Here is a 20,581-nt window from a genome sequence, read left to right as displayed (position 1 = left end):
GTAATGCATATAATTCTTGATTTTTTTTAATTAAAAGCATGCATAATCTTTTTTTTTTGTAATCCAAATCTTTCTTAATGGTGCAAAACACATTACCAATGCCTATATTTTTTAGAGTTCATAAAAAAAATTAAGCTTGACCCATTGCGAAGCACAGGCAAATGAATAGTTTACATGACTAAAAAAGTAAAGTGGGAATATCCTTAAAGGTGAAATATATGATGAGCCTACATGGTAACAATACACTATTTTAACGTAGACAAACACATATAATAGAGCCTATATGACAATAGTATGCTATTTTATATGATAAAATTAAAAATATATAGTTAGATATGGTGATGAGAATTTATGGGTCAAGTTCTGGTATTAACTATGCATATACATGAACATAAAACTATTATCTATATTCGACTCATTATCAGATGGATAGTGGTTGTGAATACCTAATCATTTCTTAAGTATCCTTTCAAATACCCATCACTTGAACATGCATATAATATAATTAATGGTAAAAATATAGTTTTCATCATATTTATAAATATAAATATATACAATGTATAAATAAATAAATTTCAATTTTTATTTTTTGATTTCTTCCTTTTCAGTTTAGAAATTTTATTTTTAAAAAATATTTTTTATTCTGTATTATTAGGCATTTCTATTTTCTCTAATTAAAAGGAATAATTTTCATACTTATTTTTTATTTTTCATTAAGTATTAATAGGGTTTTCTAGTTTTTTTTAATATAAAGGATTATAATAATCTTTCGACAAGTGAGACTTGAATAAATAAAAATTGAATGTTTTGAGTATCTTCTTATAGTTATGGTATTCTTGGTCTTTAAAGGGGTCATACTTGTAAGTTTTAATAAATTCTGTTATCATTCGCTCTCATCTGTATCAGCAATTCCTAGTGGTTTTGGATAGAGGTCATAAAAAAAGTGCATTAGAGCTCAATTATTCATAATAGTTAGTTGTCGCATGTTATTAAATAATTGTGGGTGAAAGATATTTTGAAACATGATGTGCTTGTGTAGGAGGGGATGTGGAGGTTCTCCCTAGGAAAAAGATGTCTAAAAACTAATGTGTTGTTTTCATTTGCATCAGTTGTTATTGAAAATCTTAGTGGTGAGATCTATGATTGGTGCCCCCACGCAAATATGTTATGTTAGGAATCTATGATGGAAAGGCCCACACAATAGGTCAATGACCTATAATGGGTTGGCTCGCATAAAGATATTAAGAACTTATAATGTGATAGCCTATACATAAAAAGATGTTCATAGTGGAGGACAATTTATGACTTAGGTTTGAACTCAAGGATGAGTTCTTTCTAACACAGAGAGACTGATGTAAAAGCTTTTTAGAAAAATAAAAAGATGTACATAAAAATATTTTTCTTAGGTGTTTTTATTTCTTTATTTTTATTTTAGGGATTGGATTGGATTGGATTTGATTTTTTATTTTTTTATTTTGTATTGTTATGTTTTTCTAGTTTTCTTATTTTAAAGGAATAGTTTACCTAATTTTTATTTTGTACTCATCATTGATAAGGTTTTTTAGCTTTTCTTTATATAAAGTGTAGTAATAGCCTTTTGACAAGTGAGACTTGAATGCATGAAAATTGAAATTCGGGGTGTCCCTTCATAGTTATAACGTTCTTGATCTTTGAGGTTTTTGACTTGCAACAAACCCTGTTATCTTTTATTTTTGTCTGCATCAACATTTGTTTTTTAGTTCCAAAGTCAACTGAGTTTTTGTTATAATAGATGTATCAAAAAACGTTAAATCATTTCCATTTTCTAAAACTTCTTTGGATTTTATTTTCAAAAACCTATCCTTCCTCCATATCATACCTTACATGGAAATGAAACCTCCAAACATTGAAGGCAAATTAAAAAAATAGAGTCACCACCTAGTTTTTAAGAAAACTAAGAACCCTAAAATATTTATGCATGTCATTAATTGTATAATTTGTTTCTAAACTTATTCTTAAGTCCTTTATTTTTTATCAACTTCATCTAAATTTGCGTCTATCCCTGAATCAAGAGTCTCATAACTAATTAATTATTTCAGTTATTAATAATCACTAATGTCATTAGTCTCTATCTTATGGCAAACTAATCAGTTGTATTAGTCATTAGTAACCACCGATGTTATTAGTCCTTATCTAGCGACATGATAATCATCATAGCCACAAATGCCATTAGTCTCCATCTTATGGTAGACTAATCAATTATATCGGTCATCAGTAACCACTGATTCTATTAGTCCTCACATCGTGACAGATTAATCAGTTTTGCCAATCCATCCCTAACATTACTTTCCTTCTTTTTTTTCTTCCCTTTTTCTTTCTAGGTTTTTTTTAATGAAAGCAAACCATTAACTTCCCAACCATCCATTTTAAATACCAACAAACCTTTCAATTTCAAATATCCTTTTTAAATACCAAGTGCAACATTGCACTTTAACTTTTTATTTAAATTTTCTCTTCACAATATATATATATATATATATATATATATATATATATATATATATCAATTTCACAACGATAAGACAATAAGTAAGCAACAATTCAGTAAAGAAAACATGCAAATGCTTTAAAAAAGAGAGGGTGTCGAGCATTTACCTTAAGCCTGTATATATGCTGCTACTATCCTGTCTCTGCAGCCTCCTCTATATTACTAAGGATACAATTATCATCAATAATGTAGCCATCATTATAATTTCAGTTCACTTCTTATTCAACTATTATTTTAAAACCAATAGCAAGGAAGATTCTTAAAATTTTATATACATACACATTTTTCATGTTCATACTTATTCTTATAAACTCAAATGTTATAGTTCTTATTTAACATCAATACCAAGCAAAGATTATAAATTGACTAATCCTGGTAGGTTTAGTTCACTGAACTCCAAATATTATTCAATATTTTAATTATAACTGAAGTTGTAGAACTCAGTTTTGAGCATGGTTTATTTCTATAGAAAGCTAAGATATAAAACTAAAACTTTTATGAAGAGATAAAAACCCACCTTTGCCATTTACAAGCCTAAAATTATCCATTACAGTGGCATACAAAATTTGTCCAGTACAATATCAGTTTAGATCTTTTCTTGGTCTTTAGCTAATATCTGAAGTTATATAATTCCAAATCAATCAAGACTAGTTTCATTTAAAAAAATCCACATTAATAACTACAACACTCATGAAAAAACCTACTCCAAATTTCATCATTTTCAAGTTTTAACTTCAATTAGAAGTTGGTTAATAAAACTATCAGAATTTCAGCTGCATGAAAAATAAGTTTGACTAGCAAACTAGGTGCTTTCAAGCATTACAACATCATTCAAACTTATCTTCTTACATGTTTTTCAACACAATCAAAGTGTTATTATTAATACAACATAACAACATCTTCTATCATAACACAATTAATACATCAATCTAAAACAAACATTTCATTCCCTCCTATACTTGGTTTTGAATCATTCCTATTTCAAGAGAAACTTAAGTTCATTTCACAATTTACATGAAATTAGTTCCATAACCATTTTAAACATACCAACAACACAATTTAAACATAAATAACACAACAATTTATAAAGTTTATCCTCATTTCCTTAGCGTAGGCCAAACTCCTTACCATGAAAATCAAAGTTCTCGTTTCCATTTTTTATGGAATTTTTCAACTAAATCATTCTTAAAATAATCCATACAACACAAATTATCACAACCTTTATAACAATTTAAAACAACCAATTCAATTTTTCTTAACCCCTCACTGGGCCAAAACTTCCATCTTGTAATCAAAGGATTTTCTTTTTAATTCTTGCAATTAATCATTTACCCAATCCTTTTTCATTCCCAACAACACCATTCAAATGAGTTTGCACATCAATAATGCATAATTCCTTCAAACCCTAAGTTCCATAATCAACCTAATAGAGATTTTCTTGTAGAAACTCAATTAAACTTCATCAAAGCTTAAAAAGAGATCATCTTACCTTTTTATTACAACAATTCAAGGCAATTCTTCAAGTTTTTCAAGCCTTTCCTTCCTTCCTTGGTAAAATATTCACTTCTCTCTCTAAACCAACATTTTAGCTCTCAAACTTACCTTTTTCTTTCTTATTTTTCCTTGTTTCTCTTTGATTTCTTGTTAGGAATCACTTAAACCTTACCCTCTATAATTTTTCTTCACAAATTCTCTACGGATTCAAGCTCCCCCTCCCCCCCCCCCTTTTTACCATAGCTGGTCGGGCTTTTTATGATGAAGGGGGGAGCACTATTCAATTTATTAACAAGTTTTTACTCATTTATGTCTCTTTAGATTCTTCACGCAGACCATCTGATTTTCTGTTTAAATCACGATTCTTTACTAGACTAAAATTGACTTGTAATTTTAAACCAACTTAGAATAGTATGTTGAGAGATTACTTGCAAAATTTCAGCCTGATATAATGATGGGATTGAAAGCTCTATAGTTTCGTGTAAAATGGGTTAGTTCATAAATTTTCATCAAGAATTTGAATTTTATTGTTCAATCCTTATATAAAACCTATCAATTATTCTTCTAAAACCTTGAAATCATTTTATTACTTTAAGATATATTTATTTTTTATTTTTTTATTAGACTGATTACCGTTTCATGGTAACATTACCAATTTTTAATTGACGCTCACACCATCACTTTTTTTTGTACCATCATTTCTTATCCTTTATTCCTTATTACCACACTAATTACCTAAAATAATTTTCTTGTTTTCTTGAATTTTTCTTTTTTTATATACATTGAAACTCATTACCGGTTTAGTTAACATTACGAATTTTGAATCCAAAATTTGTAATTATCTTTTCAACTTCATAAATAGCTTTAAATTTATTTATAGAAGTCATCCATTACTCGTTTCGTTGTCGTTACTAATTTTAAACAAAAAATTATAATTCATGTAGGAATCCTATCCATACTCTTATACTTATCCATGGAGATCATTCTCTTCATTTCACATAATATTCTCCATTATTCATATCGTTCATTCAATTTTCTTTTCATTCAAAATTTCTATTACTCATCAGGCTGTTGGCACCTTTGATCCTATGTTTACGTAAGGGTATATAAATATACCCTATCACACGTTTGTGTTACACTAACTTCTTCTCTAATCACATATCAGACACATAACTCATTAGAGTATCACACCAACCAATGAGCCACATGGTTGGCCAAAGATGTAATTCCTCCTCCATGAGAAAATTACAATACTATATTAGATGTATAAATATACATATACTTATCGAGTAGAGGCGAATGACACTTTAGCCAACTAGAAAGCCACACACAACAAAGCTATAATAGAGTTACAACCAAGTCAAAGCAAATATACACCTAACATACCTTCATTCTCTTTTTACATTACCTTCTCCTCCCTTGTAAACATATTGACTTAAATACTGGAGTATTTCTCATTCAACAAAACACTATTTTATAGGAATAAGTCAGGTCAAGCCCGGATCGTAACTAAATCTATTTCTATATGATGTTTTTTAATGATTTTAGCAACAAGTTTTTATGAAAATTCAGAGAATTTGAAAACTCTGACATCATTTGTAACTTTAAACTATTAAGAAAATAATGGAATTGATGTGGTGATGAATTAATGTATATTTTTATAAGAAATTAGAGACGTTAATGATAATAAAAAAATTGAATAGATATTGTTTTCCCTTATGATGGAATATAATGTTCTAAATGTAATAATTAATTTTAAATTCAATATTGTGGATTATATGAGGGAAAAAAACTAAATTATCATCACTTTATCATACCTTAATTTGATTTAATGTTAATATCATTTTGAATATAATGATTTAGATTTATTGAACATGAATGTATGAACGTGAAAGATCTCAATCCTTGTAATGTATAAAAGATGAAATGTCCTCGGGAGTGTTGTTAAAAGAATGATGAAATCCTAGCACCAGACCATTTGCACTAGCCCAAGTTTCCTGTCATAAAAAAAAGAAAAAAAAAGAAAAAAGTGGATTCATAAAATCACATCCCTTTTCCTGAGATGGCTTAGCCTAATGGAAAAGACTAATTCACAAAAAAAGAAAAGAAAAGTAAACCACACAAGTGCGAGAAGAATTTCAGATCGAGGAGATGAAATTTTGATTTATTAAAAATAAAATAAAATATAAAATTGTCAGAAACTTCCATTTAGGGTGCTTTTTAGACCAACGAATTGGCTCAAATACCTAAGCTATATTAATATAGATTGGGGTGTCCAACAGTTCTTGTTATTGTACTGTTCATATCGGAAAAATACAATTTCATCCATGTATTTTTCATCTTTTTAATATTTCATCCTTGCAATTTTAGAGTTTATATTTCAATATTGAAATTTATTTTACTCATGTTTGTTGAACATTAAAAGAGAAATGATAAAATTGCTCAAAAAAAGAAAAAAAAAAGAGAGGAGAGAAACATTTCAATTAGCTACCAAAAAAACCAATGTAGATGTTAATGAAGTATATGAACCCAAATGTAACAATGAAAGTAGAAGTCTCAGACCCATCTATCCAATTGTTTGTTTGGGCCAAGAAGAAAAGCCTGGAAATAACTTTGCATAAAATCGCTTTTGGACTTGAACCAGCGAGCTATCTGCTGCAAGTTCTGAGCCCACTCTTACCAACCCACAAGGTGATTTTGGTTGCATTGGAAGAGTGTTTTTGGCGTTATTGAAATATTTTTTTATATTTTCTTATTATTTTGATGTATTAATATTAAAAATAATTTTTTTAATATAAAAAATATTATTTTTATATATTTTCAAAAATAAAACACTTTAAAAAGCAACATCACCACACTTTCAAAGGGAAGATTCAAATGGTCAAAGTTCTCATAACATGGACAGGACAACAACTGAGGCGTTTTAGTCTGTTATAGGCTTATAGCTACCATAAAATCTTGCAAGACACTGACTTTGACATGATTCGAGGCTTGCAGAATGGATCATAAACACATCCATGTGCTAGTGAAAGGATTTTCTACTCACTTGCTAGTAGTTGGGGCAGGCAGGCATTTCAAACACGTACAGGCGACTGGACACCCTTTTATTCATTGACATGTACTGAAAACAACATGTAATTTAGTTTTGTTGATTTTGCATTCTTAGCATATATATGGTTATGTGATCGATGTCCATATAAACGAGTGATTGGCAAGTACTAGCTGCCTGCCTTGGTTGCTAAATTCTAGACAGGAAAATTTAACAGCCTCTCCATCACCTCTACAGTTATGGGAATTCAATGTCAACGTTGAACAAAAAAATAAAAAAATAAAAAAAAAATAAAACCCCACACTAACCATCAATATACGGGTTTCCATTTATATTATATTTACTATTTTCTTTTTTATTTGACGGGAGGAGTGTTTTGAACCAGTTCACAAGAGATTAATTTTTTTAAAAAAAAACAAAATAATCTTAGAAGCACATTTCTTTACATCGATATGAAGCATGTGGAGTGCTTTGAATACCCATTTTAAAACCTCAATTTAAAAAACTAAGAAATCAAAGCACACCTCCTTGTATATATGTGAATCAATTTATTTGCAAATTAACACACTTTTTTTATATATTTTTTTTAAAGAAAGTTAACTACAATAAAATGTTTTGTGTGAGTTGAAATATATTATCCGCAAATATATATATATATATATATATATATATATATATATATATATATATATATTAAACAAATAATATATTAAACGCTCTATCAAACACCCTTTAAATTAAATATTTTTACGGTGGGGAATATATGATTGAATGTAGACAATATCATGCATTAGCTTTGCTTCTTCGTTGTATACTTAAGAATGTTTTGTGATCTTATATTATGTATATATATTCATAGACATTTGAAGATACGAGATTCGGTTCCAAGATTTTATTCTCGTCTTAATTCTTCTTATTCCGAGGGATGTTTTTTCTTTAAAATAACGGGGAGGCTGCTATAAATATGAATATACAAAGATGCTTCATATATGCTAGCTTATACAATGTTGCAAGCAAAGCAAATACTCGGTCGGTTGGCATTATTTTATGGTTTGTAGTTGCACTTCATTTAAACCGTTAGGGCACCAAAATTCTAGGTGGGATGTTTCCGACTATATATTTAATTAGTATTTTTTTTTCCTACCTGCTTGCAAGTTGCTAGAATTCATGTTCATCTCTGGTTATCACGGGACATATTATTAATGATACTGGACATATTGTTATTTCCTATGTCACGAGGTGTTAGGAACAATATGTTTTTGTTGGTTAAAGTAAACCCAAAATTAATGCATCATCACCTAGGTAATATCTAGCACTATTGCTACTCTCTTGGATGGTGAAGAATTTCATTTTCGCATAAAATCTTTAAAATGTATGCTTTACTGGTGTTTTCAGGAAGATTTAAAATTTGTTTAATACCAAACTTATAATTTGAATCTAGAAAATAAAAAAAAATATTTACCTTCTTGAGTCTTGTTTGTTTGTTTGTTTGTTGGAAAATAGTTTTTTTTTAAAGTGGTTTTCTTGAAAAATGAATTCCTGAAAATTAAATTATTTTTTGATGTTTAGTAGTTTCATGGGAAATAAGTTGGAAAATACTTTATAGTGTTTGACTATGTTATGGAAAATGAGTTAAAAAATAACTTACTAATATTTTTTTAAAATATTATTAAAATAATGAGGAACAAATCTTACAAATGAAAAGGTTGAATGAGAATAAAATTGAAAAAAAAATTAAATTTCATAAATTATCTCAAATAAAATAAATAACAATCAAAATAATAGAGATCAAATCTAATAGATAAAAAAAGTTGAAAATGATGAAATTAGAAAAAATTATAATTTTATAAATTATTTCAAATAAAATAAATAAATAAAAAAAGAATGAGGACCAAATCTGATAGATAAAAAATCTTAATTAAGAAAATGATAAGAAAAAAATAAATAAAAATTATAAAAATAAGAATCAAAATTGATATAATTTTAACTGAAAAATATTTTTTTATTAATTAATTTTTTTTTAATATCAAACAAATACATGATTAATTACCCGTTATACACTACTCCTAGTATTCATTAATGATTTAATAACCGCCTAATTAGGTGGGGACATGATATAGAAACTGCCCATCAATAAATCCTTCCCACTAGCGCCTATTTCTTCAATCAGGATCAACGCCGTCTCCAGTAGTTGTATGTGCGTTGCCCGGAAATCACGCCAAGCCATTTTCATCAATCAAGGCCTTAATTCTTATAGAAAAGCGTTAACTATGCACGTTCTTCAAGTTGGACGAGACAACCTTCGGCCAAACATTGACCCTTGCAATAATAATCTTCCATCAACGGCAAGCAGGAAGCCTGTATGACACATTAGTGCCTCTTGGAACTTGGGCAATGATTCGATTCTTGCCACCAATAGGCGGATATCAGCTCCACCTTCCCCTAGTACTTTTTCGTTACTTGTTCCCATAATTTTAGATGTTTTACGGTGGATTTGGATTGAGAATGAGTGATGTAGATGTTTCAGATCAATCATGTGTTGATATGTGATGTGATAATTGGGGGATATGAATAATTTGAGGAATATTTATGGATCCATATAATAAGACTAAGTTAAGAAAGAGGTTCGGGTAGCGTGGAGTAATTGGTTTGATAAATAAACTCATAATTTTTGATCCGATGATTTAATCTTGTTATTCAAGCTGGTTTTGTTATTTTTTTAGGGTTTTTTAGTTTGTATAGGTTTTATTGTCTTTTCTTTTAATTTTGAATTTTCTGTTGATTTTTATATTTATTTAAGGAGTTGTAAATTTTTTAGAAAAACGAACTATTTGAAGAAAAAAATATTCAAAAATAAAATTTTAAATTAGAATTTTTAAATGGTGATCCTGTTTGGAAGATTTTCTCCTTCTTTTTCTTCCATAAAAATGCTAACAACGTTTATGTTTTAGAACAAAGGTGACTAACTCTCACAATTTCTAAATTTCCATCAAATTTCATGTAAAATTTGAACACGAGATCTTAAGTAAACATCTCAATTTAAAGGGGTCCCTTTAGAGACACAATAAAGGTATTTATGGTGTGAAAGAAGGTAAAATGATACCAACCTTTTTGAAGAAAAAAAGAGGAAAAAAATTCGATGAACCAAGTTGATTATTTTTAATGATATAATTAAGACATGTGATCTACCACTCCAAAAGGAATTCAAATCACATCACTAGTGGTAGTTAACTCATCTGATTGATCACCAAACTCAGCCCCTAATCTTTTCGAAGAGAGATTAGCTCAAAAAAATGTGTCTTTTAATAGGATTCTAATGGTTATCCTGTCAATTTGCTATGTATTATTGTTATAATACAACAATCCAAGTAGTGTCATTTTGATTTTCTGGGATGTTTGAGAGTGTGAATGTAGTTGTTTTTTAAAATATTTTTCATTCAGATATGCATTAAAATAATATATTTTTTTTAATTTTTTAAAAAATTATTTTTAATATTATCACATTAAAACAATTTAAAAACATCAAATAAAATAAAATAAAAAATTAAAATTTTTAAAACATTTTTATAACAAAAAAACAAAGTAGCTTTTGATTGCCGGACACATCATCAATACTATAGTAAATTGCTTTTTAGGCCGTAAATACAATAGTTAACATCACATAATTCTATGATGCTGACTTAAACATTTTACATGCAGAGTACATTCATGATTAAAATTGGAACTTAAACGCATAATTAAGGGTAATTATGTTTCCAATGTAGCTTTTGGGATGAATGGATGCACAAGTCATCTACAAACTGTTAAAAGGGATAGGATTAATCAGAAGGTGGTGGTGGACCGTCTCCAAATAAGACTCCATTCTGATTCCATTGCATTAATTTCATGCAAGATAGCTTCCTTCTTATAGTTTGTTTTGTTTAGAAGTGTATTTATTATTATTTTTAAAAATATTTTTTATTTAGAAATATATTAAAATAATATTTTTTATTTTTTTAAAATTATTTTTAATATCAACACATCAAAATGATTTAAAAATACTAAAAAATATTTTTGACACAAAAAACAATCATATTCTTAATTTGATAGTTTTCTTGGACGACTGAGAAAAATGTGTATAGGAGACTTTTGGATCGAATAGATGGTTAGTGTAAGTGAGTATAATATATATAATATGGTTGTTTTTTTTTACCCTTGCAGTTTTGGTACATTATCAAAACACTTAATGTGTTCTCACAAGTTTCAAAAATTGTTTTGACTTCGTTTCATCACATCATTCCATAAAAAATATAAATATAATCGTAAATATTGTATTGAAATCATATAAAAAAACTTTTTTTTAATCATTATCAAATCCATTATTCAAAATCAAATAAGACCCAAGAACAAAATCAACAAATAAATTTTAAAAAAATACACTTCAACCCACAAACTCACCAATTCAATAAACATTCTAGGAAAGATTTATATTTAAGTTGTTAGCTGATATGTCTATTTTTTTTTAACTAACCTGTATTGAAAATTTGATTTTGATGACAATACGAGGTGGTAATTGATAATATCTAAAAAAATATCTAAATAGTTTGGGGGCAAAATTTATGTCTTAGATGATTAGTTAATTTCTTGGTTCTAAAAACATGACTCGTTCTCCCTAACAAAAGTGGCTAAAGACGGATGGCTAAAGGAGGATGCCCGATACCTGCAAAAGATCATTTTTAATGAATTTTAGAATTCTTCAATAATTAAGTCAGTGACTTTTTGAGAGAAAATGCAATAATATTGTAAAGAGATACTTTAGATATAAATATGCAATAGAGAATGGAGATTCCAAACTTTTCTTGGTTGAGAGATTCATAATTTATTTATAACTCATAAGTTTTTTTTATGGAAATGAAATGTTAAAATGTAATATTGCCCTGATAGTTTTAAAGAAGAAAAATATCCCTCACATATATATTAATAAGAAAAAATATTCATAACATATATATTAATATTGATAGAAATATGATGGGTTCTTATATGATTTTTATCTAAAATGTAGCTGTGCCCATGAGACTCGGTTCTTCCTCTAGGTTAAGCTTATAAAAAATTGAGTTATTTTCTTAATTAAATCCAAAAAAATAATTTTTTAAGGGTTTTTTAAATTCGTTAAATCTAGTTTATAAATAGTAAAGCAATATTGAAGCATCAGATGTGAAAACATCATCTATATCACGGGCAAGAATGAGTGATATTAAACTTTATGGAGCAAATATTTTTCTTGTATCTCATCGCTAATTTCAAATTTATTTTGCTAGCTAAAAAGATTTTCATGGCTGCCATGCATTACTGTTTTGAGTTGAAAAATCAAAGCTCATCTACTTTACTTTACGCTCACGCAATTTAATTTTCCGTAACACCAAAAGCCAAAGCAAAAGCCAAAGACGAAATAAACAGGATAAACAATTAAAAACGTAAGTAGGTGCATCAGCAACAACTCTCCTTCTCCTTTACTCTCCTTCTCCTTTATCTCTTACATGATAAATTATACAAGATGGAAGCATTCTTTAAGGAGCACAATATTTCTTTCTTGTTGAGCCAAAACCTATTAAGAAAACAGGACGAATTAAAGTCTAAAAATTAATAATTTATCATATAGTTTTGATGAATATTCTTTGCTGGTTTACGCAATCAAAGCGAGAATAATTGATGGCAACATTAACATCTTAATTAATCAAAATATATAGCCATACGTACGACAAAGAATCAGAAGGGATGAATATTTAACAAATCATACAATGCTCCTCTAGAAGAATGTTAAAGATAAAAAAGTAACCATATGGTGGTAGGTGGTCTAATGATAAGAATTTAAGATTAAAAAATTTATTTTTTTTTGTGGTTTCAGGTTCGAGCCATGCGATTGTTAATATGATGATCACTAGAAGTTTACATGATCGTTAACTTCAAGACCCGTAAAATTAGTTAAGGTAGACGCAAACTAACCCGAACATTTATTTTAATAAAAAATAAATAAATAAATAAAAGAGTCAACCAAGAAGGAAATGTTAAAAGCAGGAATTTATTATTAGAATGTCCTTAACAACTCTGTGCTAGCTCTCTCTGAGACACACCTGCCTTCAATGCTTCTGCACATGGAGGGGTCTCTCCTTTCCAGCCCTCCCTGAATAATTTAAGTGAATGGCCTGCAGGAGGGTGGCGGAGATCAATTAATATTTAACACTTTCTTTTTTCTGTCTCTTTTTAATTTCAATTCATTTAATTATAATTTTACCTTGTTAGGGTTCAGGGAATTTAGGCTTCGGCTAATTAATGAAAAGTAATTATTTATAAAATACTTAATATATGTATGTCAAGAACTGTCTAGCTATTTTCTGCCGACTGCATTAATTTTTCTTCTTGCTGTGGGGTCAACGGATAGAACGTCGCAAAGAGAAATCTTGAAACGGTGTTGTTTGACTAGCTGGTGGCATGTATTGAGAGTAGTTTTATTATAAAATAAAATTAATCAAATACAATACACCGATACAATTATGTGTGTGTGTATATATATACTCCTTCAATTAATGTATTGCCATAAAAATGGTTCCCAATTTCTTTTCACTTTTTTAACAAATATTTTTTTATTTGGAAATATATCAAAATAATATTATTTATTTATTTTTAAAATTTTATTTTTGATATTAGTATATTAATTTTAAAAAATAATAATTATTATTTTTTTAAAATCTTTCTCAAACGGACATTTACTCTAAAAGCTTGACTATTAATTAATTATACTGCTTTGAGTTTTACGCTTGCACAATGACTAATTTTACCTTAACTATCATTTTATTAATTTTTGAAAAAATATTTGTTTTAAATTAATTTTTTGATATTTTTATATCATTTTGATGTGTATATATGAAAAATAAATTTTAAAAATTAAAAATAAATATTATTTTAATATATTTTTAAATAAAAAATACTTAAAAAAAACAATCAACATTATCTCTAGAATAATTGTAAAGCTTGGTTAATTTTTTTTCTTCTTTAACATGGAGCAAATCAATTATAATGCTGTTCTTGTTACCATCATTATTATTAGATATTTCTATCAAGGAAGATATTGCAATGTCCATTCTAGCTAGGGAGGTGGTACGTTGAAGCTTTCAAGTTTCCAGTACTGAATTTCATGACCTCTACTTATCCCTTCTTTGCTGCCACCTGCCCAAACAACACCTCAATATAACTGGAATACCTGCCAGGTGTTTTTTTTTAATTTGGTTGTTTTTCGATGGCTCCGATTTCTCCATTAAAACAATAAAATAGCTTCCATAAAAACATTCATTTGTCAAAAACACTTCCGAAAATACACACACGCACTCCTGTAATCTTTTAATTTTTGAATTGGCTTCCTAGTTTAGCGATGCTGAAATATATTATAATGATATTTTTTTATTTTTAAAAAATTATTTTTAAAATTAACGTATCAAAACGATTCAGAATATAATTTTTAATAAAATAATTAAATTTTTATAAAATATAATTTGCATAACAACGTTTTCAAATTATGTTTAGTATTAAACTTATGATTTGGACTCTTTAAATTGCCAATAAAAGTTTCTTTCGTTTCAAATAATTTATCATTAATTCCCATAGTAAAGAAAATGACAGTAGTTTAACAAAGACCGTGATCTCTGACACAATAATTTATTAATAATTCAGAAATTCTAATATAAAGTTATGAAGTTGAAGGCTAGACCTCAATCACATCTGCTGAGACAGATGTGTACAATCACAATGGCATCAAAGGCTACTGACATATTTCAAGTCAGTTTGTGGGAACTGATACTGCAGGTTTATCTCTAGTTGTACGACCTGTCAGAGGAAATCATTCATGGCTAGAGTTTAGACTAGGAAATGTACGAGTTTTTACTTTCTTGTGACATAAAGCTGCACTCTATGGGGATTCAGACGACAATTAATTTACGCAACTCTCTGTTTCCAAAAATAAATTTAAAAATATTGGCAATATAAAATAAAAGTTATGGAAAAAGTAAACAGAATTAAAATATTGGGATTAATTAGGAAATTACCATCCAAAATATAATTAAATACTCAAATATTGCAAACTAAGTAGCATAGTTGGAGTACGTTGCTATTCAGAATTACAGGATGAAATAGTTTTAACGAAGTAAGCATAGTTTGAGTCGGTTTGACACTCCAAATTATTTCAATATTAATATCAACATAATTCTATCCAGGTACATGACAAATAATTTTTTTTATTTTTATATATGACATGCCTAAATTATTAGTTAATAACAAATTGCTTCTACTATTATATGTGATATTATTGTTCATTTCAGTAACAATATTGTCACCATAATGACATAACATAAATATGTTATTAGACATTTTGTATAAAAAATAATTGGATTCTAGTCAATTTAACGTAATTTTAATTAAATTGCATTACCTCAATTCTAATTGACAAAATTCATAGCAAATTCAATCAAATTCTTAAAATTTAACGTTGAAGCAAACTTAACAAAAAAAAAAAACAGAATTCATGATACTTTATCAATTGATATTTCCATGCTTAATTGTATTAAATCAAACGCAAATTCATAGCAAATTAGTTTAATTCAAAGAAAATACTAAATTTGTCAACTTATCAACAATTCAATGAAACATGTAATTTGTCATAATTCAACCACATCTATGCTTTATTGCATGAACTTTTATGCATATTTAACTATATTATTAGTCGGTTCCAATAATATATATAAAAGTCTTAATTCGACAACTTAACCTAAATAAAACACAACACATAATTAATTGAAATAATTAATTCATCATTAATTAAACTTTTTTTCCATGTATAACTATATAAAATAAACTCTAATTGAATTATTCTTAACTAATTTATCATTGATTCAAAAAATATTAAATTTATCATAACCCTAAATTTAATCTAAGTAATTATTTGATTTCAATTAAATCAAAAATAAATTAATAGCAATGTAGTATGTTTATTTTATTTATAGAATTATAAGAATGAATTAATGGGCAATGATGATAATGATGGTGGCAGCAAAGAAAACAATAAATTTTTCAATATAAAAATGTAAAATGATGCTTAAAGACGAGAAAAAATTATATTTTTAGTTATTTTAAAGGTAAAACACCTATGTAATTAATGAGTTTTTTAAAAGAAATCCAAGGGAATGGTGAGTTTTTTTTTTTTTTGGGGGTGGGGAGGGAAGGAGTGTCTGTATTTTACTAGTCATATGAAACAAGATATTTTAAGTTATCACGTTACAAAAATATAACAAAATCAAATTATATCATTTCCCTGTATTTTTTTTAAACAGTATTATTCCCTGCTAACTTGGGGAAAAAAAAACCCAAAATATTGATGAAGGAGTTTTCGTAGAATAATTTTCCTCCAAAAATTTCAGGTGATCATCCTGTCACGAGTTCACATCGAAGTCCAAACTCTATCCACATTGCAGCCCTAACAATCTAGCTAGGTATGATAGCATCAAAGTTTCACAGGTGTCTTTTCTTTGTAGACAAATGTGTACAATGGCATCAAAGGTCATCTGTCGAACAGATTTAGGACAGCTTCAGAGTTCAGACAATATCGCCCTATTTAAGTACCATATTACCATAGCCTTTTACAGGGTTAAACATGGCTTTCCTTCTACAACCTGGGTATTATTTAATTAAGTTACAAGCTCATGAAAATAATATTCACATGCATATATATGCTTAATTTGCTGAAGATTGTTTTCTACTTTGTTTCTTGAGTATATACAATACGGAAGATTTGGACTAGATTTTACAGATGAAGAAAGACAGGGAGGGGGGGAGAGAGAGAGAGAGATAGACAGATAGATTACTTGGTCATCAACTACAATTTCCTTCGGACACAGCTTGATAATTAACAGTTCTGCTGCAAGGAGGACACGAAACATAGAGAGAGATATTATATGAGTTTAACCCAGATAGTTAACTAACATGGACAAAGGAACCAAGCACAACCCTCTCTTCTTCAAATCTATGCAGTCATTCTTCCCACTACTGAAGATTATTTCACATCTTTCACTTGTTTCCAGCCCTTCTGCATATTGCTCTAAACCACTGCCTTCTTTATTACCCTACAAAATCACAAAAATCAATTATTTAGACTTCACCCATGTTATATAACTACTGATCATCATACCAAACTAATTTTATTCCATGAAAACTTTAAAAGAAGAGAAGATTTTGTGGGAAATCGAGAGAATCAGTAGTTTACCAGAGAACTGTTAAAATATTGATCATTTGTTTTCGTGGGATTCTCTAATATCGGTCTCAAATCTCTAACCTGTTGATAAAATACTGAAATGGTTAAAATAAAAAGTTTATTTCAGATCTTTTTCTTGGGGGGGAGAGAGAGAGAGAGAGAGAGAACCATTATTGTAACCTTGGGGCTATTAACAGGAGAACTAGCAGTATCCTCCAAGGAATCATCAAGAGAAATTTCCTTGGTTCTTGTTTTCTTGAAAGTTAACTCTTTCGGCAAACCCCCACTGATGGAAGAGCAGGCAACAGCATGAGATGATTTCCATGGAGGAAAAGAAGCAGCATCAGAAACCATTGAGGAGCTATCAAAAGTACTAGAGCATAAACTATGATCTTCTTCTTTATGGTTAGAGAAATCTTCAAAATAAGATGTCCACCCGCTCTCCTCAGCTGGAGAGACCGAAACAGCTTTATTCATTGATGAATGATTAATAGAGAAGTCTTCCATATATCAGAATCTATTTAACAAACAAACAGAGAGTAAAATCGAAGAAGAGAAAATCAACCAAGATGGTAGGTAGCAAGTGGTAGTAATATGCTATGGTGCCTGCAGGACTTGAGAAGAAAGAGAGAGGGATTTTATAACAGAAAAGGAGATGATGATTAAGGGATGCTTGAAAAGGGAACCCACATTGTCGAATCTTGGTTCGCCATGTGGGTCCTAGGGAGTTGAGGAAGTTAAACCTAGCAGTTGCAACAGAAAAACAAGGCTCACGAAAAAAAAGAAAAAGACTTGAGACTTGAGAGTTGAGCGAGAGAGAGAGAGAGAGAGAGAGAGAAGAACGTGCAGGAGGAGAAAAAAAAGAAAATGATAGAGGGAGAAGGGTTGACCTTTGTGGTTAAAATTGGATTTGCAACACATCATTGGTAGCCACTTTCTTTATCATGACTTACCTTTCAACCATATACAATTAATGTCTCAATGAGTCAATTCAAAAAAACAAAAAAAACAAGAGCAAAGAGAGAAAGAGTGCGTGGACTACAGCAATGAATTGGTGAAAGACTCAACCTGCTAAGCTCCTTCAGCTAAATATGGCCAGCCTATTCTTAAGTTAGGTTTGGGACTGACGACAAAAAAACAAAAAACAAAAGGAACGGTGTGCATCCCAAGTTGCCACGGGCTTTCTCGGAGAGTACTAGTCAATCTCTACCGATCTTCCTTTATTCAATAATAACATTATTATTATAATATTAACATTAATCCATAAAATAAAACTAGGGAAGATTTTGAACAATTGATGAATATATTCAGCTTTAAAGTTTTATAGGCATTTAAGAGTTAATTCTAGTGTTTATATATATATATATATATATATATATATATATATATATATATATATATTTACTTCACTAAAATTCTGTTAAAATTATTAAGATCTTCTATAATGATAAAATTCAAGTTTCATTCTTTTCAGAATTTTAGTGGTTTGAAGTCATGCGTAATAATCCCTACCCTTAAAGGACAAGTGATTCTTTGTTTTGCAATTCGTTATGCACCATGATTCTAGAATTATAAAGTCATGGGTTGTTATTTCCTTTTTTGTTTTGATGAAAGGCTATTTAACAGCTATGTTGGTTCTTTAACAATAAGATAATTCTTCATGTATATGTGAGTTATAGTGCTTTTATTTCTACAAAGTTCTTTGTCAATTGTACTTGGTTCTAACATTTGGTATTAAAGCATTATCACGTGACTTGATCAACAACACAGACATCAACGTGAATGAATAACATGACAAGCAAGAGCAACTTTGTGCAATCTGCTATCCCATGGTTTGATAGACACTATGATCACTAGAGTATGCTTATGGATATTTTTTTGCATTCTAAGGAATATTAGAGTTTGGTGGAAACTAGGATCACTGCATCAGTGAAAGGGACCAATCTCACTGAGGGATAGATGAAGGTGATTGAGGATCAAAAGTTGAAGGACCTGAAGGCTAAAAATTATTTGCTCCAAGCCACTGATCGATCTATTTTAGAGATGATATTGAAAAAGAACACAACAAAAGATATTTAGGACTCTTTAAAGCAAAAGTACTAAGGGACAACACGAGTTAAACATGCTCAACTCCAAGCTCTTCGCAATGAGTTTAAAGTGTTGCACATGAAAACTGGGGAATCAGTAAATGACTACTTTGGAAGAATTCTTACCACAACCAATAAGATGAGAATTCACGGTGAAAGAATAAAGGATGTGGTAATTATCCAAATGATCTTGAGATCTATGACTCTAAAGTATGACTATGTTGTATGCTCGATCAAGGAATCAAATGATTTGGATACTTTATCCATAGATAAGCTTCAAAGTAGTTTGTTGGTGTATGAACAACAAATCAACTGTCACATTGTGGATGAACAAGCCCTTCAGATCATTTACGAACCTCAAGTAAGAGGAAGAGGTAATGATAGAGGTTCTTATCGAGGTTGAGGAAGAGGTAGGGGCAGGTTTAGGTTTGATAAAACTACTCTAGAGTGTTATAACTGTCATGAGTTGGGTCATTTTCAAAGGGAATGTCCCCAAAAAAACAAGAGATACAAGAGTCAATTTTGTTGAGACTAGTGAAGAGATGCTTTTAATGGCGTATGTGGATGGCAACGAGGCTGGAAGAGATCACTTGTGGTTTCTTGATTCTAGGTGTAGTAACCACATATATGGGAAAAAGAGAATTATTCTCACAATTTGATAACAATTTAAGAGAAAAGGTGAAGCTGGGTAATAATACAAGTCTCACTGTACAAGAGAAAGACAATATTCGAATAAAGATAAATGAGATCATATAAGGGATTACTGATGTTTTCTTTGTGCCAGAGTTGAAGAACAATTTACTAAGCAATGGTTAATTACAAGAGAAGTGTCTTGCAGTGCTCATGCAACACAGAAAGTGCAAGATTTATCATTCTGAAAAAAAAGGTTTAATCATGGAAACCGAGATGGCATATAACAGAATGTTAGTTGTGCCTGGTCGTTATCCACCAAAAAAGAAAAATTGCTTCTCCTCTCTGACCATAGATCAAACTCAACTCTGGCATCGCCGCTATGGTCATCTTAGTTGGAATGGTCTCAAGGTGATCCAATAAAAGAATATGGTGGATGGATTGCCTCAGTTGAAGGCTCCTTTGAAGATCTGCGAAGACTGCTTGACATGAAAACAACATCGTTATCCTTTTCCAAAGGA

General features: G+C 29.3%; 1 protein-coding gene across 1 annotated transcript; it reads right to left on the bottom strand.

The window, feature by feature from the left end:
• Positions 1-16,830: 16,830 nt before the first annotated feature.
• On the bottom strand, positions 16,831-18,131 carry LOC133683092 (vascular-related unknown protein 1-like). Its single transcript, XM_062106609.1, has 3 exons — positions 17,524-18,131; positions 17,356-17,424; positions 16,831-17,215 (listed from the first exon to the last, which is right to left on the bottom strand). Exons 1-3 carry the CDS (start codon positions 17,848-17,850, stop codon positions 17,054-17,056), a joined length of 558 nt encoding a protein of 185 aa, XP_061962593.1. The 5' UTR covers positions 17,851-18,131; the 3' UTR covers positions 16,831-17,053.
• Positions 18,132-20,581: the final 2,450 nt, after the last annotated feature.

Source organism: Populus nigra, chromosome 2 (genome assembly GCF_951802175.1).
Source record: "Populus nigra chromosome 2, ddPopNigr1.1, whole genome shotgun sequence".
NCBI lineage: Eukaryota > Viridiplantae > Streptophyta > Magnoliopsida > Malpighiales > Salicaceae > Populus > Populus nigra.
The sequence above is the reverse complement of the archived record's forward strand: the minus strand, read 5'-3'. Positions and strand labels throughout refer to the sequence as shown.